This window comes from Neolamprologus multifasciatus, chromosome 23 (genome assembly GCF_963576455.1).
Source record: "Neolamprologus multifasciatus chromosome 23, fNeoMul1.2, whole genome shotgun sequence".
Taxonomy (NCBI): Eukaryota; Metazoa; Chordata; class Actinopteri; order Cichliformes; family Cichlidae; genus Neolamprologus; species Neolamprologus multifasciatus.
In genome coordinates, this window is record NC_140460.1 from 40,694,402 (window position 1) to 40,718,761 (window position 24,360).

Below are 24,360 nucleotides of genomic sequence, written 5' to 3' on the forward strand. Positions count from 1 at the left end.
AGGAGTGTTTTTATTCCTGTCCCATGTTTGAAAGTTTCTGCATATCAGAGCTGCCAACACGGCACCGACTCAGGCTGGAACTGACTTTAAATCCTTCATCATTCATGATCCTGTTAAAACCACATCCAGGGGAAATGTTATTAGCATGTAGCCTTTAGCTCATGTTCGGATTGCTGCTCCTCCATGTTTGTAGTCCTTTTTTCTGTGAATAAGTGTTTGTGGAGCTTTGAGCTCCTCAGACTTCGGCCTCTCGACCTCCTGATGTTCAGCCTGCAGCTGTCAGTCATCCAGTGTTTGCTCAAAGACTTTAATCACCTCGTTAACCAAACAAAGCAGCACAGTTTGATCCATGGAAACACAAACACGCTCAGGCTCATCATCTCTGAACAGGACAATGATGAATCGTAGGCTCGGGATTGTTTGGAGCTTAAAGAGAAATCAGATACATCAGAACACAAAAATCCCGAGAGGTGGATCAATGTGACGTCACACACCTGAGCTCTGAGTCCTCGAGTCTGATCCAGGCTCGTGCTTTAAGACACGTTTCTGTGTAACACTCAGCTCAGGTGTGTTCAGGACATTTGCTTGGAAGAAGCCGTCTGTGGATAAATCCTGCTCTCCACCTCAGCTGTCAGGTTTATCCAGAGAACAGCCGTCCTGACTTCCAGCAGCCCCACAGTCCTCGTTTCTAATAAACTGGCATCACTGAAATGAACTGTCTGCCTCGCTGTTCAATAATCTGCTCTTTGCCAATTTCCCAGCAGAACCTTCCACTCATATCAGCATTTTTCTGTGATTCTCACATTAACTAAACATAAAAAGCTGAAGCCAACCTCAGAGTTCCCCGTAGTGAGGAAGAGTTTCCTCTGAGCCACAGCTGAGTTTGATGCGTCCACAAAGGAAGACTGACGGGAGGACAGATTCTGGGAGAAAGGCAGATATTAAAAGATATGAATACAAAGTACGGTGCAACAAACAGCAGATTATGAAGAGCGGTTAGACCTTCATGTGTCAGTCATTGAAATCTGATCAAAGTTACCTGTTTGACATCCTGATAGAAGAAAATCAGCTTCTTGGATCCGTTTGCAGCAAAGAATTCATGGATCAGACTGAACTGGAAGAATCAGACATTAATGACTCAAAGGTTCAACTCTGAGGAAGGATCACGTCTCTGAACTTACTCTGTCATCAGAGACCATGGCGTCTTCCACCGCCGCCTCCTCCAGGCTGCCGGCGTCTGCCAGCCTGCTCATCAGGTATTTATGTCGGGCATCCAGAGCTGCCCGCCGTTCCTCCTTCACGGCTCTCGCCTGTTTGGCTACTTCTCTCCTCGCCTCACTGGACAGCAGCATCGTCCTTTTACCAGACACCTGGAGAAACATCAGCTCAGTCTACAGACGCAGAGACCAGTGAGAGCTTGGCCCAAACATCTGCAGGTTTCTGAGGACCACGTTTGACCCTGACTGGAGGCATCGATTCTGAGTGTGACTGCCTAAACTGAGCTACTGTCCCCCCTCCACTGAGACGTTCTCCTGTGATGTGTCATGGGGGGAAGTGTTCCTCACGGTTGGACTCGTGAGAAGTTCAGTCAGTTTATTCAAACTTTAAAAAGACGCATTTTCAGTCTCTGGATTTCAGCAGAAACAAATGTGAACACAGCACTTTTTGATTGAGTAGAAAAGGATGAAAGAGTCAGTGATTAGTAACATTGTTGCTGACTGATGCTGTTGTAGAGCTGTCTTTGGATCCTCACGTTCCTGGAAGCCTTCCCTGGATTGCTCATATATCATTAACTTGTTTGTGTTCAGTAGAATCAGGTGTTGTGGATGCAGGTCGTAGCTGTGTGAGGCCTGTACAGTCAGCGCTGTGTGAGCGCTGTGTAACGTTAGCTTAGACTTCTTTCTGTTGTTATCATCCTTCAGGTTAATGTTGTTTTCATTATGCATCACAGGAAGTGTGGGTGGCTGTTAGCCTCACAGCTCATGGAGAGTTGCTGCTGCTCTGCCTCCTTTTTGATGTTTCTGCTCTTTGTGGCTTTGTGTTACTTTGTGTCGTGTCTGAAACAAAGTGAGTCCATGTTACTAACTGTAGTCGGCTCTCTGTCTCATGCACAGCTGACTGTTGTCTGAATGAAAGGATTTTTATACTTTGTGTAATCTGTTGGGTCTTTGAGCCCTTTTTAAACAGCATATGAGCCATATGTATGTGTGTATATGAAAGGTTGTTTGTAAGACATAAAATTGTTGCTTATTCTAGAGCTGCTGCTGTGCCTGATTGGTCGACTCGCTCTAAACTGAAGGTTGACTTGATTATTTTGGTTTTTTACATTTTGTCAATAAACCAACTTCTTTATGATTTGAACGGCGTCTCTGACGTGTCACAGGCCTGTCAGCTTTCTTGGTGATTGGTATAGTTTTGAGCTTCATGCTCTGGCTGTTGTTGGGTTTTCCTCTTTCATATTAAAGCTTTTGTCCTACATTTGGCTCTAAAGTCTAATTCTAATCCCAGCACTGTGTCTGGGTGTGTGATGGTTGTTTTCCCTGCTCTTTCTCATGAAACAGTCACAACATTCTCAGTCCAACTTTCACTCTTTGCTGCGTTTGCTGCAGCTGCAGTGAACATGGTGCCGTTTGCCTTTAAGAAAGTTGTGCACAAAGGCTTTTTCTCTAGCAGACAGCTGTGTGGCTAAAAGTCAGATCACCTCCTCCCATCATTTTTTACCACCTCAGTCACACTGGACTGAAACAAGAGTGAAACTAGGAAGAATCAGAGTTTGTCCAGTGACTGCACTGATTTTCTTCATATTCACAAACTGATTCTAAGTAGTTGCATCAGCCAGCTAATCACCCGGACACTGAGCGTCCAACACGCTCCCTGAAGGAAACGATTACATCCTCCAAACAATCACAATCTGTCTCTGAATGACTGGAATTATTCTCTGATTTGTGAATAACTGGAATTTATCAATGCAGACACGTTGCCAACATGATGAAGTCAGTCTGAGTCGCATCTCTTTGGCTAACTTAACTCAAGTGGTTGCCGACTATTCTGGTTATATTCCCATATAACAGCAGGGTTGCTGAGCACCTCTGTCACTCTGCACTTATGTTCCCAGTTCTCTTTTGTGGAGGAATTTTCCAGGAATTCCTGGGACCAGCTTTCCATGAGAGACCCGATCAGGAGCGACTGTCCTGGACAGACACAGGACAAAACTGAGTTTTCCTCACTGACTGTTTTAGACAGTATTGTGGGAGCAACACAAAAAGCAGCTTCAGCTGGAAACACACAGTTTAGTGTCTTTGCTGCTCGCTTTAAGTCACAATAAACAGAAAACTCATTGTGTCTCATGTCAGAATCAAATCACTCATATACAGGAAAGGAAGAGGCGGAGCTTATTTCCTGCAGGGAGAGGTTAGCAGTCTGTGTCTTTCTCATTTCTGACTCCTAAAGAGCTGAAAAACACAGGCTGTTATTGGCTGGCTGACACTGGGATTAATGTCCTTGAAGCCAGCAGTCTTTAATGTCCAGCTTCAGAACGGGCAGGTGAAAAACAGTCCTTTATGTTCTCTGATGTTCAATAAACTGTCCTGATTACTGAGGGAGCAGAGAAAGTGTCTCCATCACTCACCACAGCTGGATGCTCTGAAATCCTGGAATCCAGCTGTGGAGAGGAGCGCCGGCGGCGTGGACGCAGTTTAGTAATCAGGGAACGGGAGACAGGAGGGAAACACAGCTGGGACCAATTACACACACGAGACAGGAAACAGTAACACAGGACTGTCAAAGTAAAACAGGAAATATAACACAGAGTCCAAAGTAAGGAGACGTGGGACACAGTGAAGACACAGAAACAGAAACCAGAACTAGAATCACAAAACAAACTCAGAAACATAAAGAGTGAATCAGCTGATTCAGTGTTTGTGACAAAAACATTGGATCCTGGTTAATAAGTTTGATTTGTTTGTTTCTGTATTATTTTGTGTATCGTTCTTATGAGCTGTTGTTTTTTCAGTGAAATATTATTTCATTGTTTTAAGCTTTTTGTTGACTTTGAAGTGCTTAAGTTGATATTTTTGAGCATTTAATTTGTTCGATTATTGTAGAGTCGATAAAACTGTCAAACGCACAGCTGCTTCCAGCATGGCCGGAGGAGAGGTGGCCGAGCAGATGCACAACACACACAGCTCACAGGTTTGCATTTCTATATATTGCAGATGTTGCAGAAATTGACAGTAAAGAACTCAGAGATCCAGCGCTGTCTCCTGCCCCTTATTTATACACCACAACACAACGACAGGCGTAACTCACACAAACGGGTAACATGAGGCTCAGATGCTTTGGACATGTTCACATATACTGGACACAGAATGATGAAGATGGAGCTGCAGGAAGGAGGAAAAGAGGAAAAACACAGAAAAGATTCACAGATGTGGTGAAAAAGGACACGACAGGTTCTGTTTGTTCGTTTGGTTTTTCTTTATTTGGTAAAGATTCAGAAATAAAGAGAAGATCACATGTTTGAATATTATATTAATGTTCTGTAATTACAACAAGTTGTAAAATCTTTCCAGAGTGAGACAGAGACTGTGCAGAGACTGTAGAAGGACAGAGCAGCAGCAGAGCAGTCCAGATACACTGATGATCCTCTGTCAGATCCAGAGGGACACACAGGGGTGATGCTGGACTCTACATTGTGTCTGACAGTGGAGCTGTTCTCAGAGCAGTTCACTCTGCAGCACTGACAGTCATCTGCACTTCATTCCTCTGTCAGTCACTGCTGGATGAACCTCTCCTCTCCACCTCCCAGTAACATGGCCCAGTCAGAGTGTCTCTACACACAAGCTGCTGCTGCTTCAACCTCTCTGGATCATCAGGACACAGCTGCTCCTCTCTCAGCACACACACCGTCCTGTTTACCATCATCAGCTCCACCTGCAGAGAGGAGGAGGAAGAGCAGAGGAGATAAACGAGTGTTTCCAGAGACTCTTCATCAGCTGTCAGTCAGTGATGCAGCACATCCAGTATAAAGAGCAGCAGGGACTTCAGTGCTGGGACTGTACTAGGACTCAATGTTGCTTCACTTTTTCTAATCTTTGGATTTTTATTGAAGTTGCTGAAAATGTTTTTCCCTCCTAGTTTGAGTTTGGACTTTCATTCATTAGAAGAACCTTGGTGTGTCCACTCTGAGCTCTGTAGGAACCCCAACAACAAGCCCAACAATCCAGATGGACGGTTCCAGCTGTTAACTGGAGGAATTCCATCCAAACATCTGCTCTCACTAAATTCTTCCTCACCTACAGACTGTGTTCTTCACTGCTTTAAACTTGGAAATCAATGCAGTCATTGGTCTGCGTGCTGCTTTGTTCAGAGAGCTGATTGGCTGTTGACAGTGTTTGATCAGAGCGAGTCTGCCGTTACTATGGTGACCATAAAGGTGAGAAACAGGAAGTGTTTGTGTCCAATCCTGAAGCCTGTCACCGTTCTCCTCTCACAGCTTCACTGAGAAGCTGCAGCTTTACAGGAAACACTGGATCTTTGTTTCATACTGACTGTGTTTAGTACAATACTGCTGACAGCACCACCCACTCACTCCATCACTATACTTACCTCAGAGTCTCCAGTCTGTAGTCTGGACTCTGCTGAAGATCAGACAGCTGCTTCACATCTGGATCCTTCAGGTCGTTTACATACAGGTTCAGCAATCTCAGATGGGAGGGGTTGGACTTCAGTGCTGCTGCCAGATAATCACAGCTGATCTTTGACAAACCACAGTCCCACAATCTGTATAAAGAATGAAAGATGTAAGTTTATTAGACAAAGTGCTTGAAATCATTCAGTGTTTCATCATCTGTTCAGAGCTGAAGAAGGTTCAGAATGTAGAAGTTTAGAAAATGGAAACTCCAAACAGCTGAAGCCAACAGGAAGCAGCTTCAAACAGGAAACTGTGCAGAGTTTCAGACTATATGTCCTGATGCAGCCAGTTGGATTTTGGAGATGTGAATCTCTGTTCTGTGACTAAGTCCTTGAATCATTTCTTCCAGTTGGTCCAACAAGACAGACTAAGTATTGGACATGTGTTGTGGCTCCATTAGGGGAGCTTCTAAATGTGATGTGATGGCCCCTCTGGGTCTGTCAGGTCACAGCACTGAAGAGAGCTCAAGAGTAGCTTGCCTCCACCAGTGTGTGAATGTGAGAGTGAATGGGTGGATGACTGGACGTGTAAAAGCGCTTTGGGGTCCCTAGGCGGGACTAGTAAAAGCGCTATACAAATACAGGCCATTTACCATTTACCATTTACCAAACTGGGCACACAGTTGTTCCAGTCTGGACCAAAGACTCTATACTGGGACTGAGGGACTGCTTTGACTGCACCCACTGGGACTTTTTAAAGGCTCATGTTCTCACTTAGATCATCGATTTCTACTGACATTTCTTTCTGGGAAAAATGGGGATTACTTTGGAAACAGGAAGTATTTTCCCCAATAAGCAGCCCTGGATTAGTAAATCACTCCAACATGTTCTCAGGCAGAAGAAGCTGTCTTGTTATGAGGGAGAGAAGAAAAAGATTGAGGCACAGAAACTTGTTGAAAGAGAGATAAAGCAGCTAAAATCAGGTGTAAAAGTAAAGCAGAGGATGAGCTGAATAAAGGACACTCAAGGCTGGCTTGGAAAGGAATGAAGTCCATGGTGGGGATGCAGAACAAGGAGCAAAGATGGATGTGATGCTGAATCAGCAGAAGACTTGGACTCATTTGATTCCAGCTTTGATATCATTGATTTCAATGAAGAGCTTTGTGATTGTAGCAAAGGGCTGGTAGCTCTGAGAGTCCCACTGATGAGGTGTTTGTGTGGAAATCTCTTAGTGGGACCAAAGAGAGAAAAAGCCCTGGTCCTGATGCTGTGGGAGGGAAATGATTGAAGTGTGCTGTGAGGTACTGACTGGGAGATTTTCACACATTTTCCAGTCCTCCTTGGAACAACAGGAAGTTCCCAGCATATGGAAACAAAGGTTAAGTGTCCTATGGCACTCAGTGATGGTGGTGCTGTGGCCCCACCACCTCCACCTCTTTGTAAAGGAACTAACTGTAATCTGAAGCTTCAAATGGAACTAAGACTTCCTCCACTAGGTGGCAGTGTCTGATGAGAAAGTGTTAGTGGAGCTGGCCTGGAGTCAGAAACAGGAAGATGCAGGATTTGGGCTGAAATGGGGAAAAGTGGTTCGCACTAGTGCCTTAAAGCAAGAAGGTTGTAGGTTGAAGCCTGTTGGTCAGCTGGGCCTTTCTGTGGAGGTTGGATGTTCTCCTACAGTCCAATGAAATGCTGCTTAGGTTCATTGGTGCTTCTAAATTGGCTGTAGGTGTGGATGTGAGAGAGTGCTTCTCTGTCTCTCTCTGTTGGCCCTGTGATGGACTGCTCACCTGTGCAGGTGGACCACGCCTCTTGCCCTATGACAGCTAGGGCACAGGCTGCAGCCCTGTGAGCCTAAGCTGAATAAACAGTTAGCAAAAATGATCCATAGATGGCCTGAAATTCCCCAGTTAGCAGTTTGGTAGATAGCTATGACATGCTAATCCCATCCAGCAGCTGTATTCTACCTGTAAGCTGATCCCTGCTGAGCCAAAGCACTTTTTCATATACAAATTACAACCTTTAATAGAAACCTATTGGTCAGCATCTTATTAGCCTGCTGTTAGCTTCATTCCACAGAAAACTGAGAGAAACTAACAGAGTTGATAAATAATAAAGAGAAATGTGCTGATTTAAAGCCTTTGAAGTGCTTCAGATGATCTCTGTCCACTTCTGTCCACTCATTCATTCATGTAAGCTTTCTAATGCAGCTTTGATCTTCACAGTCTGCGTTATGAAACTCATTCTAACCCTGAATGTCAGAGTGTTCCTCCTTCTCTTTCCCATCATTCATGCTGGCAGTGGAGGAGATTTGGATGTTGGACTGTGTTTTGGATGATGTGTGTATGTTTGTGTTGGACTGCTGTCTGTAAAGCAAACGCACATTTTGCTTTGGACTTCAGTGTCAGACAGACTTTAAGGTGGAACGAGGAGTTTGAGAGTTTCACAGTGAATTTTCCAGTGGAGGATTTTTCTTCTTCTTTGAAGGTTTGAAATGTGAACATTGTTCTGCTGCAGTCAATGGACTAAACCAGAGAAGAAGAAAACAGACTTTACCATGAAGATCCCCAGTGTGGATCAGTATAATATCAGCCTGATGTCTGCAGTTTAGTGTCAGCACAACTTTCACATCATATTCATCTCAGCACAACTAAAACATGCTGACTGACCTCAGAGTTTCAAGTTTACATCCTGGACTCTCCAGGAAACCACACAGATGCTTCACTCCTGGATCCTGCAGGTTGTTCTTAGTCGACGACAAGTAGTCATTACTCAGGTCCAGCTGTCTCAGATGGGAGGGGTTGGACTTCAGTGCTGCTGCCAGATAATCACAGCTGATCTCTGACAAACCACAGTCCTTCAATCTGTATAAAGAATGAAAGATGTAAGTTTATTAGACAAAGTGCTTGAAATCATTCAGTGTTTCATCATCTGTTCAGAGCTGAAGAAGGTTCAGAATGTAGAAGTTTAGAAAATGGAAACTCCAAACAGCTGAAGCCAACAGGAAGCAGCTTCAAACAAACACAACAAGAGAAAAAACTCTGAATCTTTCACATTAAAGTCATACATTTCTCATAAAAATAGGAAAAAGACTTGAAAAAGTCGTGTTTTTCCTTCCAGGAACCACATGGCTTCACTTTTAAAGGTGAAGTGTGAAAGAAATGGACATATTTGAAGTCCAACACCTTTTTCCAGTCACATTATTAAAGCAGACAAACTACAAGCTCATTTTCATTCCAACAAGTCATCTTCTGACCTGGACTAACAACACTGGTCTCTATGTGCAGCTGGCTGTGAGACCAGTGCTCAGGGAGCGTCTACAAAGTGCAACACTGAAAGAACATCACACACTCATTTGCTTCCAGCACTTTCACACAAACATCTACTGTCATTATTCATATTCCTGCTCCTCTGGATTCACACAGAGCTTCTGGTTTTAATTTATCCGTTGCCATTTTGAACCGTAGTATCCATAACTCAGACTGAGCATGCTCAGAGCTGATTGACCTGACTGTGATCAGTTCCTGGAATAAACCTTATTGTCTAATATTTTTATTAACCCTTTAAGACCGGTCGGGGCGGGCATGCTCAATTTTGCGTAACTATTTTTAAATCTCTGTAGAACTGGAACCACGTAAGCTAGCGCAATAATTTTTTGTGCATATGAAACCGGAGGAGTTGTACTTACATGTTATGCCATCAGCTTTTCCTCGGTCACGGTTTTCTTCCACATATAGCTTTGCAAAGACTGCATAAAAAGCACTTGCAGCAACAAAAACATAATATTCCAGAAACACGCTTTGCCGATCCGATCAGCTGTTTGCAACACTTCCTATGTTGGAATAGACGTCAACGCAAACTACCACGTGTCCCCCATTACCTGCCCGAAACCGGAAGTGACATTTTTGCGGAAAAAATTTCGTTTTTTAGTCCGCCAGAGCTTATATTATATTTTTACATGCTCTGGAGCCATTTTTGGGAGCATTTCAAGTTGCTATACATCAATACAACCATTATAGCCCAAATTTTAATAATATGTATGCATTAAGTCCATAGAAACTACATGAATTACAAAAAAGTGCAATAAACTACAAAAAACTGAAAATTGTTTTTGTGGTTTTACATATATTTCTAGTTAGAGAAATTCAAGAGGTTTATCCCTCAAAACTGTAAATACAAAAAAGAATAACAAAATAGTTTCCCACCACAGGAAATTTATTTTGAGTTTCTTCATAGTTTTATTTTTCAAATACACCAATTTTTAAATACTGCAGGAAAAAGGAAAATAAATATTGTAGTGCAAATTTACAAACAAACAGAAGGTGCATCAAAATAAACTATTTCCAGCAGAGCAATTTGACTTCTAAGCATCCCAGAAACGACACAGAAAAGCATAAAGTCAAACATGACTTTTAAAAACACCAGTGTAGGTTTATAAGGCCCTGAAGGTTTAAAAAAAAAAAAACACCCAAATTTTCCACAAAAATTACATCACTCCCGGTTTCGGGCAGGTAATGGCGGGACACGTGATAGTTCGCGCTGACGTCTATTCCAACCTAGGAAGTGTTGCAAACAGCTGATCGGATCGGCAAAGCGTGTTTCTGGCATATTATGCTTTTGTAGCTGCAAGTGCTTTTTATGCAATATTTGCAAAGTTATAAGTGGAAGAAAACCGTGACCGAGGACAAGCTGATGGCATGAGATGTAAGTACAACTCCTCTGATTCCATATGCAAAACAAATTATTGCGCTAGTTTATGTGGTTCCAGTTCTACAGAGATTTAAAAATAGTTACGCAAAATGGAGCAGGCCCGCTCCGATTGGTTTTAAAGGATTAAACACAGTGAGCACACACAGAGGCAGACTCTGTCTAAACCCACAGAACAAAAGCTGTCCACATGTTTCTGTCAGTCCAAATACTTAATGGAGTTTTTGCTGTGATCACTGCCTTCACACTGTTACAGTCAAAGCTGGAAAACATTCACAAGGAAACTTCATATTCACCAAAACCCAGTGTGCACTGCAAATTATCTGTTGCTTGCCATGATTTAAAATCTTATTTTAGACAGGCCAGATTATTTGCCTTGTTTTAAAAAAGATTTACTTGTTTCTAAGTCTGGATTTTAGATAATAAACTTAAATCGAGAATAACCATATAATTGTGTCTATATTAGTACAGAAATCCAGAAAAGGGAAGAATAACTCTTAAAATAGCCTACATTAGGCCTCTCACCAGATGTCTCTCAAAATATCACTTGTTTCAAGATAGAGTGACAAATTCAATTTGCTTGATTTAGGAAATTCACACAAGGCATCTGTTGAAAATATGATTTATTCAAAATCATGTCTGACTTCAAAGTTATACATATAAGGGAAAAAAAGTAACCACAATTTATGATACAAATCACATTTCAAAGACAGCTGTTTGTCCCAGCATGCCAGCATTATGTGGTACAACATTGACATTGGTTTAGGGAACATTTAATGACTGTCAACTGATATCATCACAAACTACACTAAGCCAATACTTGGTGCAACCCTAATCTTAAGGGTGATTTCTATGGGAAATAATATCAGAAAGACTGTATTTTATTGGCACAAACACACTGTCCCTAAAACTAATAGAAAAGTATGAAGTATAATCAATGAGCTCATGGGCTAATTCTGTAGCTTGAGCAACAATGGGCACAGTTACTTCATATGCCAATAAGTCTTCATTTAAATTCAAAGTTTCATAGCGTTGGTACTCAAAAGCAATAAAAGATGAGTCAATCAAAAAGATATCCTTTATCAGTCCAAACACAGGGAAAGTGCCATCCACATCTGCAATAATCATGGACTTCCCAGTAATGTATTTATTGCCATTTAGAACATACCATTTCACTGAGACAACAGACTGCATGACATCTATTCCAAAAAATTCTTTAATTTTTTTCCTAACATATTCATTATTTTTAACAGCTGATACTGGCCCGGATTCCTTTTCTTTCGCAAAAATAGGATGTTCAGTGCCTATTTCATTTTGACAACACTCAAGAAATTGATTGTGGTTTGCTAGGGATTTACAAACATTTTTAAAATTTAACTTAGAAGCCCACTGTTTAAAATAGGAGTGCTTTGCCTCAAAGCGCATGCACATACTCCTTATTAAAGGTCCAAGGGATAAGATTTGACTGGGAAGATGCAACATATAATGTTGCTTAGGTATTATATTGGCTTCGGGAAAAAGTTGCTTGAACTGATACAGGTGTTCTTCAATCATACTTCTCAGTTGCAATACAGTTTGTAAAGAAATAATGGGAGCAAGAACTATTTGAACTATCATAATTAACTTTCTAATAAATACAACATACTCACTCTCCACACCATACAAAAGAAAAAGTACGATTTTTAAAAGAATTAGCATCTGTCCACAAGACTGTTTCAATTTGTTGTCGTTAGCCGCTAAAGTGCCAAAGCTAATAGGACATGGTTTATCCCGTATTTCAAGAGGTGAGTAAGGAAAATTTTGAATGTCTGAATTAAACTTGTCTAATTCCAATTGTCCTGAGAGAATTAGGTGTTTTAATACAAATTTAACTTCCATTGATGCAACACCTTCAAAAATAACATGCATTATGTCCTGTGGAGTTTGTTTGATCAGGTCAAATGCAGGAACATCAACTAGTCTGCTTCTTCTATTAATTCCATAAGTAGTTTTGAGGGACGCTTTCAATAAATCTGTGCTTGCTTTATCTATTTCAAAACACTGCCTGATATGTTTCTCCAGAGTTCTTTGAACAAACTTCTTCTCCTCAAAAACACTTTGCATATCATCAAAGTTGCATTCACAGTGTCTACATTTGCTATAAGCAAAACCAATCCCTTCTTTAAAGCCAGCAATCTCATGCTGGGCTAGCGTGTCTCCGCAAATGGCTATAACAGCACCAAACAATTCAATTTCACCATTTGACATTTCAATCCTTACACCATTGTAAAGCAGTGATAGATCTTGAAGTATTCTTTTCAGTACAACATCAATACCCCACTGAGAAATGTCATTTGCTTTAGCAATAGCAAGAAGTCGTATTGCAGCTAACTTTGACCTAAATTTTGGATCAATATTTCCTAAAGTATAATAAAACATGACCAATTTGTTTGCAGAAGCATGGGACCCTAAGGGGTTACATATTTCAATTTCATCTGTGTACAGTATTAATTGCAATGCATTTGGCCTCTGAGAAAACAAGGGGTGAGATGTAAAGAGGGACCCGTCTCTAAAATCATAGAAGAATCCCTCTCTGCTTCTTTGTGGTGCAGTGTTCAACATGGTAAAGATTCTCTCATTAGTCATTAACTGCTTTAGACTTTCAATTAATGGTACATAGTAAAATCTTTTGTTCCTTATGGACATGACCCTTGAAAGACCTTGCTTTACCCAACATATCTTCTGGGATACTACTACTTCCTCTGCGTTGACTGGACAGAACATTTCCCCTGTGGCTCTACTCTGTCCATATGCAATGGTGGAGAAAGGATCCATGAATTTATCAAATGTACCCAAAGCCTCATCTTGAAGCTGAGTGGTTCCCTCGCCATGATCTTCAAACACTGTCCTCATTCTTTCCTTGAGCGTATCCAAAAGAACAGCCTGATACTGTTGCACTCCTGAGATGATATGTTTGACCGTTCTCTGTGAAAACATTTGAAACAAAAGTAACTTATTCTGCATTTCTATAAAAAAAATTTCTGAATTCCATTATGAACAAGTAAGACATTGATTGCCTTATGTAATGTATTGATCCATTAAGACTATAACATACCTGTGATAAGTGGCACTGTTCTTGAACACTGATAGCAAAAGCTGCAGCAGATCTGGTAATATCGTGTCTGGTAAAGGATGTTGTAGCAACAGCTTCTTCCTTTAGAGCAGAAAAACAAAGTTACTCCAAACTCCTGGCCAATTATAGAAATTCTTACATAACAGGTATAATCAGTTACACCTAATGATTGGTCCATTAAAAAACAAAGTGCATGACAGTGATTAGCGTCACAGTGAATATTCAATATAATATAAGATAATATAATATTCATTCTTTGGAATAAAGAAAAAAGAAATGGAAAAGAAATCAAAGACAAAGAAACAATAAAAAAGGGGTTGTCCATTTTTTTGATGAGGCTAGGGATTGGATTCATGAGAATGAGATTTTATCTTTTTAAATAATGAATTATTGTTCGCACTTAGATATTAGTTTCTTTACATGCTTGTTGTATTTATTAAATTATTTATGTATTTTTAAATCACGCAATTTAGATTTGCACTTAGAATTTATGTTAGTATTAGTATATGGATATATTTTATTGTATGCATTTATTAATTTATTTAATTTTCAAGAAAATCATTCTTATCCATGTTTTGGCAGTATTTCTGGCCAACAGATTTTTTTTACAGTGCTTCCAAATACTCTGCGTCTTACCTGAAACTGTACTCACCACTTATAATTCCTACGAGATACCCAAATTGCTGCCACATTGAACGATTTAAACGCGCTGAGAGTGTCTTTGATGCAAACTTCACCAGGAGACATGCCAGCCGCAGAGTGTGTGCCTGCTCCGGCTGCAGCATAACCTTTACTATTTACACTGAACTGCTATCCTGTTTATTTATTTTTAATTTCATCCTGGTGATTTAAAATCCAACCATAGTGGAAATCGCTTGTAACAGTTTGAAGAACAATATCTAGCGGTATAATATCGCGAGATCTCGTTAAATTTCTCTTGATTAAAAATGGAGAAAAGGATTAAAAGTAATATAGGAGTTATAGGACCATATATGAGGAGTTAGACATGGCTAAATTTGTCATCAGAAGCCACACTACATTTTATTTAGTTTAACACTTACCGCGATCGGGCTGTCAACAACCTGAGGGTCCTGTACTTCAGGCAAAGATCCACCAGTTGATATTTCCACGGCGCTGGTTGTTGTTGCAGTACTACAGTTGGCAAAGACTGAAACACCAAAATTTTCCGATCCTAAAGAGTGGGATGTTGGGGGGATCCTCCATCCTCTTGGTGGGCTTCCATTCGTCAAATACAGAGGGTGCGTCCGTTTAATGTGGCGAAAGAATGAGTTAAAAACTCTGAAATCTTGTTCACAGCCATCTATTCCACAGTAAACCCAAAAATCCTGCCTTCGACCATGAGCTGCATTTATGTGGCTAAGGAGCACCTTCAGAGTTAAAGAAACAAAGATAAAACAGATCATACATCTCCAGAGCGCCATGGTGAACTGTTTTCGCGCTGTAGCAATGCAGCTTTACTTTACCGCTCTCCACTGAAGGCCACAGATGAGAGCGTGGGACCATGGGAAAGGTAGGCAATTTTAAAAATATTTGTATCCTTAATTATCCAATTTTTCAGGTTTAAATTACATCAGTTATATTTATTTTTAGGCAATAAGTGTTTAAGACTGAATTTATATTTTTATTTTCTTTTTTTACTTAAAATTTTTTTAAATATAAATAATTTTCTGCATGCGCATTCTCAGTTCCTGTCGTGACGTTACTTTCACGCGGGACAAAATCGTTCCCCTGCTTTGTTAACCATCAGGACCGTTACCATCAGGACCGAAGATCAAAATTATTTATCTAAACAAAGCGAACAGTAATTTAAGGTTGGTAACATTAAGTTGATTTGAAAAATACTATGGTACAACGGTGTTATTAAGATAAAGTCGTGTTTTGTGAGGGCTGCTAGTTAGCAATCTAGCTAATGTGTTAACTTTAGCTAAATTATCTTATTTAAGCCGTAGGATATTTCCAGGTGCTGTGAGTGGAGGCTTTGGAACCGAACTAGAGAACTGCTGTCATGGCATGGACAAGTTTGACGATGCCATACTGTCTGTGTTGCAGGGTAAGTCTTATTTTTCAGTTATTTTGGTATGTTAGCTAAGCAGCCTTAGCATCTGTTAGCATCATTTCTGAAACTTGGAGCTAGGATTGTACTCTACTCTGAACTTTATCCACATTATAGCCTTGAGCTGTCTTTGCCAAAATAGACTTGGAACATCATTCTTGAAGACAGCCAAAAATAGTTTTATTGCATTCCCAAATATTTGATAAACTGTTTTAAGTTTGACATTTTATCCTGTTATTATTACTTATTGCTAAAATACATTTATTGACAAAAAATGAGCTCAATATGTAATAAGCCACGCCCAGGAAAAGAGAAATAAATATCACTTTTGAATTTGTTTTTCTCTTTTACAGCTGCGAATATTGATGAGGAAACTCTGAGAAGCTTTACCCGGGATGACCTAAAGGATCTTTTTCCGGGCCATGAAAATTTCTTTCGGAGAAAGAAGATTTGGGATTTTATCAGCCAAAAGGTAAATACACATTATACCACTAAGAAGATGATTACTGTCCATATTGTCTAGCATTAATTTGCCTAATTGTGTATTTTTGTTTATATCCCACAACTGTTATAGTTTAAGAGTACTGACCAAGATGCCAACACTTGCCATCGAAGCGAGAGTAACCCCTTAGGCTTTGATGTGTCACAATGTCAGCCTCAAACTTCCACTCCCATTTCCTACACTGCTGACAAAAAAATGAAAATGCCAGACCCACCAGAGTATGTGGTGTATACAGATTCAGAGTTGGACATGGTGCGCAGTCAGTACTTTGCATTGCTCCACAGTGGAAAGGAAAAGGACTGTAAGATGTCGAAGGAGCTCTGTTGCAGACTTGTAAGGAACACAGTCACCAGCATGGTTGCAATCCTCCGTGCTAGTCCTATGGGGAAAGAAGTAACATACCCCTCCAAACTCGAAATGAGAGCAATGTCACAGAAGATTGTCGACTATTACCCCATGTTACGTGATGCTGACACACACATGCCATACGTAAGTCATTCTTTACCCACTACAATATCTAAAATTGAGTGAGATAATAAAAGGATGTACAAATATATATTATTTTACCACAGCTGACTGTTGTAAAGACCCACCTTTAGCACATCCCAGCACACCCACTCACTTCACCAGATGCACCTTGTTTAGTTCTCTCACCTTTGATTGGGTGTGGTGCTTGTCCTTAATTGCACTCACCTGTCACACATTATATAAGGACTGCAGTCACTTTTGGCTCACTCGTTCTTCACTCCCACACGGGGCGGCAGCAGAGGTGAGGTTCTGTTTAGGTTTTTGACTTTATGTATTGTTTAAGGTAATGAGTAACTTAAATCTGTTTTCTTTCAGCATTGGCAGTCCATGTGTGTCTTTCCTTCCTTCCTTCTTTGCTTTATTGATTTGAGAATTATTGATTGGAGAATAAAATGAGAACCCTGTGAATGATTAGATGACTGCTTATTCTTATTCTAATCGGATGAGCCCATGATGCTGATTACTCAACCCTGAGCCTTCCTTCCTTCATAACAGCTGACCATCTACACCAAACTGTACAAACGACTCCAAAATATGAAGTCTCCAAGGAAGAGGCAGGGCTCCATGCCACAACGAGGCAGGCCCAGGAAGACTCTTTTCAGCTCAGATGACACAGACAATGGGACTGAAGGTGACCTAAGTGGTGAAGCAAGTGGTTCAAGTGACTATACCATACTTCTTGAGAGCAATGATGACCTCAGCGAGGACAACTCAAATGCGGGTGTGTACTTTAGTCTGCTGTACTAATGACTTTTGGATATCTAAAACTTCAAAGAGACCACCTGCCCTCAGTTTTCTGTTCAGAGTGCATCACAAGATTTTTACAGTGTTGAGTATTTTCATTAACTTTCTATTACATTCTGTTCATCTTCTGTTTTTTCCTCAGAGAAAGAATCCCAATTGCCGCTACCCTCCACTGCACCAACTAAGTCAAACAATACTACGCTGGCTTTACCACTATTATCCAAGTCAGCCTCGTGCTCTGCACCCAGGGCTGATATAGGTCCTTCAACTGCACCTCCAGATGATGTTGTTGGTAAGTCCACCATCACCCTTATCTACCTCTCAGTCTGTGGTTCCTCTTACAGCTCTTTCCAAAATATGGCTGCAGCAATGAACCCCGTTCTAAGTGTTTATTCCATAGATCGTAGTGGTTTGGCATTAACTCAAGTTGGTGTGTAAAATCAACATATGATAGATCCCTCATTCCAGTTAGCCATAGTAAGTATTTTAACACTTTGTGTTGTAATGGGTGTTACTCAGTGCTGATTATTTACACATGTAAATCCTCATGCTGGTCACATCTATCATGCCTTATCACAGTGTTTCTGTCATAGATCAAATTACCTAAAAGATTTTTATCCATCAGCTCATAATCACTGTTCACACTGATGTGAACGATATACACAGTAAACAACCTTTACCTTATTTTCACCACAGTTTTGTTCACGGGCATCTTAAACTTTCGTTTTAATATTTGATTCTGTTCAAACTAACAATTAACATAAATCCATGATCATTATAAGAAAAGGACACAAAGGGAAATGACCAGGACATACAGGGTCAGTTCATTAGTCAAACATATTTAACCTAAACATTAATTCTCATAAATATTATACTTAAAAACAACCATGCAACCTTACTAGAAATGACTGATTAGAAAAATCTGAATTTTGTGTCTAGTTACACCATGTCTTACAATTGCTCTTTGCTTTCCCTAGCAGACCATGACAGCCTGAAGATGCAGGCAAGACATTACAAAACCTTGAGCAACATGTACAGGAAACCCAATGCAAAACCCAACCAAAGTGACGTTGCTCAAATTTTGGACCTGGAGTTTGAGGCCAGGCGAGCTTTTATTGACGCAGATGTTACAAGGGAAGAAGACAGGCCTAGAAAAATATTTGAAGCATACCCGTGCTTCAAAGACATACGAAATGTAAGTTCAACTACCTTCAGTTAAATTCCTTGCTTTCTCTGGATAGGTTTAGTTAGTTCTTGACTAACTGAGCACAACTTTGTCATAGGCCATGGATGAACTGCGTCGCATCATTGGTGGCTCCAACTGCAAATACATAGATCAAATGAAGGGTCGATGGGCAGAGTTTTGTTCAAAGGTGCAGTTCTATGGCATTTGGAAGAAGGTCCTGAAACCACCTCTCCCCTTGGATGTACGTGGAGGTAAGTGGCCTTTTCATACATTAAATCCATACATCAGATATGTTCAGATTACTTTGTTAAGATACTTTTCTCTGTTCACAGTGAATTTTACTGTCACTCTCTTCAATGCACTTCCATCTCTTTTTCCTTCACCAACTACACCACCAAAGCGGCTGGGAAGTGCCAGTGAGGCTCTCCTTCATATCCTCAAGGTGAGAACAGCTGCAATACCAGCCACTGTAACTTGTACTCCATTTACTTGTAGTAGTATTATTATTATATTATTATTTTGCTTTTCATGCTTAATAAGAGAGGGTCAAAGTTCAATTCAGCAGGGATTGAATTACTCCTTATTCAGGATTTCTTAATTGTTATTTAAAACCTACTCCAGAGAGGCAGCACATAGCAAAAGCACATTGCAGTTAGGATACAAGTAGAAGCAGTAAAATTTTATATTTAAAAAGGCCTTCAAAAACTAGAATATGTAACAAAGTTAAAAGAAATGGTTTTAAAAAAACAAATGAGAAAAAAAGCACAAATAGACATGATAAAAATGCTGCAAACTAGAGAGAATTCATGCTCAGAATTAATACATTTCCAAAATGTCATATTTATGCAAGTCAGATATTTTATATTTATTTCTTCTATTCCAACAGTAAATCAGTTGGAGCATTCTAAACTCTTGATATTGCTTTTTGTGTCTTAAGCTGTTTGGATGCACAGCAACCCTTTCATTTAAAATCTTGAAGAATTTGTCCTTTTTTTGTGCTTTTCTAGCCGGGTGAAGATGCAATGCTATACCTGGAGAAGCGGCCTCTCTCCTCCCCAGTGCTGCTTTTTGATGGAACAACCAGCATTGTTGCTGTAGGAAACATACCAGTGACCACTCTCCCCTTGGAGGATTTCTGGGAAGGAATGTTGGTGTTGATGGCATATTACTACACCTTGCACTTAACATACCCAAAATGTGTTGCAACGGTCCTCTCTGTCATACAAACTGAGGTAATCACTGATGCCATCCATGATCAAGATGCCACTAGTGCATATAAGAAAGCAATAGCTGAGTGGAAGTCATTCTTTGAAAAATAGGTGAATACCAAGCAGAATTTTATCAGGTCATTTGCAGTTTGTTTAGTTTTGTAGTACGTTTGTACAACATTGTTCCTAATTTGCCTAGCAATGTCCTGAGAAACGGCTTTACTTATAATGCTTTACAAATGAAAGTTGTTGGGTTTTTTTTTCTTAGTGACACTTTACCTGAGGCATGTAAAGTTTTAAGTCAGTAATGCCATTATTTACAACATTGTGAGACTATGTGACTGTCACAAAAATTTAAGGCCAAAAATGTAATTTATTTTCTCTGTTTAGGCCTTTTAAAGGGTTGATTTAGACTTTTAGGGATTGTGCAGCAGCCCTATATTGTTTAAAAAAAGGGTTTTGTTCTCATGAGAGGAATAAATGTTGACATATATCACTCTTGTCCTGGTTGTGATTTCAGTAGAAGCCAAGGAGTATTCTAGGAAAAAGGTCTGTTTTAAGGTTTTTTTTACTTGGATTTAATATCGATTCGGCTATATTTTAAGATAAGCCAACCTGAATCAAGAAACAAATTAATCATACTTCACTAATATTGAGTAGTTTTTCATAGTATTAGAACTATTTTTCTCGTTGTAGTGCATTCATTTGCTACAAGTAAGAATTCAAAACATAAAAAAAGACTGTAATTAAGCACATTTAACTTACTTTTGGGACTTAATATCAAGTAATTTTATCTTAAATTGAGCTTTTTAAAGCTTATTTTAACCCTCTTCAATTCTCAAATGTGTTCTTTTATTTCTGGATTAAAAAAATCTTATTTCAAGATTTCTTATTAAGTAAAATAAACTTGCTGCATGGACAGATAATGTCACTTGTTTTCAGTGCTTTCTGTATCAAATGTAGTATTTTTTTCCTAAATATAGACTAGCCATTTTTGCAGTGTGATGTCATCAGGGAATGTCTCCGCCTCCAGCTCACATCAAAGCATATGACTACCTGAGCAGCTAGCATTACCCAACATGCCGTGCAGCAGTGTCAGTTTGTAAATGTGCAATAATTCCTGCTCCAAACTGTTTCACAGATTGCTGTGTGCCGTGACCTTTGAACCTTAGAATTGTGAGGAAGAAGCTACACAGTTTAACCTGGTCCCGTCTCTCTGAATCAGGAAAGGTGGACAGGCCGCGTGTGGGCCGCGGGCCATACATTGAGTATCACTGTTTGAAATGTGAACATTGTTCTGCTGCAGTCAATGGACTAAACCAGAGAAGAAGAAAACAGACTTTACCATGAAGATCCTCAGTGTGGATCAGTATAATATCAGCCTGATGTCTGCAGTTTAGTGTCAGCACAACTTTCACATCATATTCATCTCAGCACAACTAAAACATGCTGACTGACCTCAGAGTTTCAAGTTTACATCCTGGACTTTCCAGGAAACCACACAGATGTTTCACTCCTGAATCCTGCAGGTTATTGTTGTCACTCAGGTCCAGCTCTCTCAGATGGGAGGGGTTGGACTTCAGTGCTGCTGCCAGATAATCACAGCTGATCTCTGACAAACCACAGTCCACCAATCTGTATAAAGAATGAAAGATGTAAGTTTATTAGACAAAGTGCTTGAAATCATTCAGTGTTTCATCATCTGTTCAGAGCTGAAGAAGGTTCAGAATGTAGAAGTTTAGAAAATGGAAACTCCAAACAGCTGAAGCCAACAGGAAGGAGCTTCAAACAGGAAACTGTGCAGAGTTTCAGACTATATGTCCTGATGCAGCCAGTTGGATTTTGGAGATTTGAATCTCTGTTCTGTGACTAAGTCCTTGAATCATTTCTTCCAGTTGGTCCAACAAGACAGACTAAGTATTGGACATGTGTTGTGGCTCCATTAGGGGAGCTTCTAAATGTGATGTGATGGCCCCTCTGGGTCTGTCAGGTCACAGCACTGAAGAGAGCTCAAACTGGGCACACAGTTGTTCCAGTCTGGACCAAAGACTCTATACTGGGACTGAGGGACTGCTTTGACTGCACCCACAGGGACTTTTTAAAGGCTCATGTTCTCACTTAGATCATCGATTTCTACTGACATTTCTTTCTGGGAAAAATGGGGATTACTTTGGAAACAGGAAGTATTTTCCCCAATAAGCAGCCCTGGATTAGTAGATCACTCCAACATGTTCTCAGGCAGAAGAAGCTGTCTTGTTATGAGGGAGAGAAGAAAAAGATTGAGGCACAGAAAGTTATTGAAAGAGAGAAAAAGCAGCTAAAATCAGGTGTAAAAGTAAAGCAGAGGATGAGCTGAATAAAGGACTCTCAAGGCTGGCTTGGAAAGGAATGAAGTCCATGGTGGGGATGCAGAACAAGGAGCAAAGATGAATGTGATGCTGAATCAGCAGAAGACTGGGACTCATTTGATTCCAGCTTTGATATCATTGATTTCAATGAAGAGCTTTGTGATTGTAGCAAAGGGCTGGTAGCTCTGAGAGTCCCACTGATGAGGTGTTTGTGTGGAAATCTCTTAGTGGGACCAAAGAGAGAAAAAGCCCTGGTCCTGATGCTGTGGGAGGGAAATGATTGAAGTGTGCTGTGAGGAACTGACTGGGAGATTTTCACACATTTTCCAGTCCTCCTTGGAACAACAGGAAGTTCCCAGCATATGGAAACAAAGGTTAAGTGTCCTATGGCCCTCAGTGATGATGGTGCTGTGGCTCCACCACCTCCACCTCTTTGTAAAGGAACTAACTGTAATCTGAAGCTTCAAATGGAACTAAGACTTCCTCCACTAGGTGGCAGTGTCTGATGAGAAAGTGTTAGTGGAGCTGGCCTGGAGTCAGAAACAGGAAGATGCAGGATTTGGGCTGAAATGCGGGAAAAGTGGTTCACACTAGTGCCTTAAAGCAAGAAGGTTGTAGGTTGAAGCTTGTTGGCCTTTCTGTGGAGGTTGGATGTTCTCCCACAGTCCAATGAAATGCTGCTTAGGTTCATTGGTGCTTCTAAATTGGCTGTAGGTGTGGATGTGAGAGAGTGCTTCTCTGTCTCTCTCTGTTGGCCCTGTGATGGACTGCTCACCTGTGCAGGTGGACCACGCCTCTTGCCCTATGACAGCTAGGGCACAGGCTGAAGCCCTGTGAGCCTAAGCTGAATAAACAGTTAGCAAAAATGATCCATAGATGGCCTGAAATCCCCCAGTTAGCAGTTTGGTAGATAGCTATGACATGCTAATCCCATCCAGCAGCTGTATTCTACCTGTAAGCTGATCCCTGCTGAGCCAAAGCACTTTTTCATATACAAATTACAACCTTTAATACAAACCTATTGGTCAGCATCTTATTAGCCTGCTGTTAGCTTCATTCCACAGAAAACAGAAACTAACAGAGTTGATAAAGAATAAAGAGAAATGTGCTGATTTAAAGCCTTTGAAGTGCTTCAGATGATCTCTGTCCACTTCTGTCCACTCATTCATTCATGTAAGCTTTCTAATGCAGCTTTGATCTTCACAGTCTGCTCCATGAAACTCATCCTAACCCTGAATGTCAGATTGTTCCTCCTTCTCTTTCCCATCATTCATGCTGGCAGTGGAGGAGATTTGGATGTTGGACTGTGTTTTGGATGATGTGTGTATGTTTGTGTTGGACTGCTGTCTGTAAAGCAAACGCACATTTTGCTTTGGATTTCAGTGTCAGACAGACTTTAAGGTGGAATGAAATGTTGGAGAGTTTCACAGTGAATTATCCAGTGGAGGATTTTTCTTCTTCTTTGAAGGTTTGAAATGTGAACATTGTTCTGCTGCAGTCAATGGACTAAACCAGAGAAGAAGAAAACAGACTTTACCATGAAGATCCTCAGTGTGGATCAGTATAATATCAGCCTGATGTCTGCAGTTTAGTGTCAGCACAACTTTCACATCATATTCATCTCAGCACAACTAAAACATGCTGACTGACCTCAGAGTTTCAAGTTTACATCCTGGACTCTCCAGGAAACCACACAGATGCTTCACTCCTGGATCCTGCAGGTTTTTGTTGTGACTCAGCTCCAGCTGTCTCAGATGGGAGGGGTTGGACTTCAGTGCTGCTGCCAGATAATCACAGCTGATCTCTGACAAACCACATTTCCACAATCTGTATAAAGAATGAAAGATGTAAGTTTATTAGACAAAGAGCTTGAAATCATTCAGTGTTTCATCATCTGTTCAGAGCTGAAGAAGGTTCAGAATGTAGAAGTTTAGAAAATGGAAACTCCAAACACCTGAAGCCAACAGGAAGCAGCTTCAAACAAACACAACAAGAGAAAAAACTCTGAATGTTTCACATTAAAGTCGTACATTTATCATAAAAACAGGACAAAGACTTGAAAAAGTCGTGTTTTTCCTTCCAGGAACCACATGGCTTCACTTTTAAAGGTGAAGTGTGAAAGAAATGGACATATTTGAAGTCCAACACCTTTTTCCAGTCACATTATTAAAGCAGACAAACTACAAGCTCATTTTCATTCCAACAAGTCATCTTCTGACCTGGACTAACAACACTGGTCTCTATGTGCAGCTGGCTGTGAGACCAGTGCTCAGGGAGCGTCTACAAAGTGCAACACTGAAAGAACATCACACACTCATTTGCT

The 24,360-nt window shown here is 40.5% G+C and overlaps 3 protein-coding genes across 7 annotated transcripts in view; 1 reads left to right on the forward strand and 2 right to left on the reverse strand.

Annotated features, from left to right (window-relative positions):
- The window catches only part of LOC146492353 (protein NLRC3-like), a 306,715-nt gene that overhangs the window by 43,067 nt on the left and 239,288 nt on the right, over nucleotides 1–24,360 (reverse strand). Inside the window, exons 18-21 of the mRNA XM_085150974.1 lie at nucleotides 23,688–23,864; nucleotides 21,148–21,324; nucleotides 8,298–8,492; nucleotides 5,608–5,781 (exon numbers count right to left, since the gene is read on the reverse strand). Of these exons, the coding sequence (XP_085007100.1) occupies nucleotides 5,608–5,781; nucleotides 8,298–8,492; nucleotides 21,148–21,324; nucleotides 23,688–23,864 (723 nt within the window). The remainder of the gene's footprint in view (nucleotides 1–5,607; nucleotides 5,782–8,297; nucleotides 8,493–21,147; nucleotides 21,325–23,687; nucleotides 23,865–24,360) is intronic.
- LOC146492356 (uncharacterized) lies at nucleotides 10,721–14,980 on the reverse strand. Its single transcript, XM_085151052.1, has 3 exons — nucleotides 14,509–14,980; nucleotides 13,430–13,528; nucleotides 10,721–13,299 (listed from the first exon to the last, which is right to left on the reverse strand). Exons 1-3 carry the CDS (start codon nucleotides 14,887–14,889, stop codon nucleotides 11,173–11,175), a joined length of 2,607 nt encoding a protein of 868 aa, XP_085007178.1. The 5' UTR covers nucleotides 14,890–14,980; the 3' UTR covers nucleotides 10,721–11,172.
- LOC146492357 (uncharacterized) lies at nucleotides 15,412–20,183 on the forward strand. 5 transcript variants are annotated; one of them, XM_085151059.1, is made up of 9 exons: nucleotides 15,415–15,518; nucleotides 15,875–15,993; nucleotides 16,096–16,512; nucleotides 17,047–17,272; nucleotides 17,438–17,587; nucleotides 18,273–18,490; nucleotides 18,579–18,732; nucleotides 18,814–18,923; nucleotides 19,489–20,183. In XM_085151059.1, exons 1-9 carry the CDS (start codon nucleotides 15,479–15,481, stop codon nucleotides 19,798–19,800), a joined length of 1,746 nt encoding a protein of 581 aa, XP_085007185.1. In that variant the 5' UTR covers nucleotides 15,415–15,478; the 3' UTR covers nucleotides 19,801–20,183. The 5 variants fall into 5 exon arrangements, with proteins under 5 accessions (XP_085007184.1, XP_085007183.1, XP_085007186.1 ...); XM_085151058.1 differs by having other exon boundaries at nucleotides 15,412–15,518; nucleotides 18,276–18,490; nucleotides 18,579–18,923; XM_085151057.1 differs by having other exon boundaries at nucleotides 15,414–15,518; nucleotides 18,579–18,923.

What these genes read in the sequence shown, in the direction of transcription:
- LOC146492357 (XM_085151057.1), top strand. Translation starts at nt 15,479, where the DNA reads ATGGACAAGTTTGACGATGCCATACTGTCTGTGTTGCAGG. An exon ending in CTGACACACACATGCCATAC is followed by an intron (nt 16,513 to 17,046) that starts GTAAGTCATTCT and finishes CCTTCATAACAG; the next exon opens with CTGACCATCTACACCAAACT. An exon ending in ACCTCCAGATGATGTTGTTG is followed by an intron (nt 17,588 to 18,272) that starts GTAAGTCCACCA and finishes TGCTTTCCCTAG; the next exon opens with CAGACCATGACAGCCTGAAG.
- LOC146492356 (XM_085151052.1), bottom strand. Translation starts at nt 14,889, where the DNA reads ATGGCGCTCTGGAGATGTATGATCTGTTTTATCTTTGTTTCTTTAACT. An exon ending in TTGTTGACAGCCCGATCGCG is followed by an intron (nt 13,529 to 14,508) that starts GTAAGTGTTAAA and finishes TCTGCTCTAAAG; the next exon opens with GAAGAAGCTGTTGCTACAAC. An exon ending in AACAGTGCCACTTATCACAG is followed by an intron (nt 13,300 to 13,429) that starts GTATGTTATAGT and finishes ATGTTTTCACAG; the next exon opens with AGAACGGTCAAACATATCAT.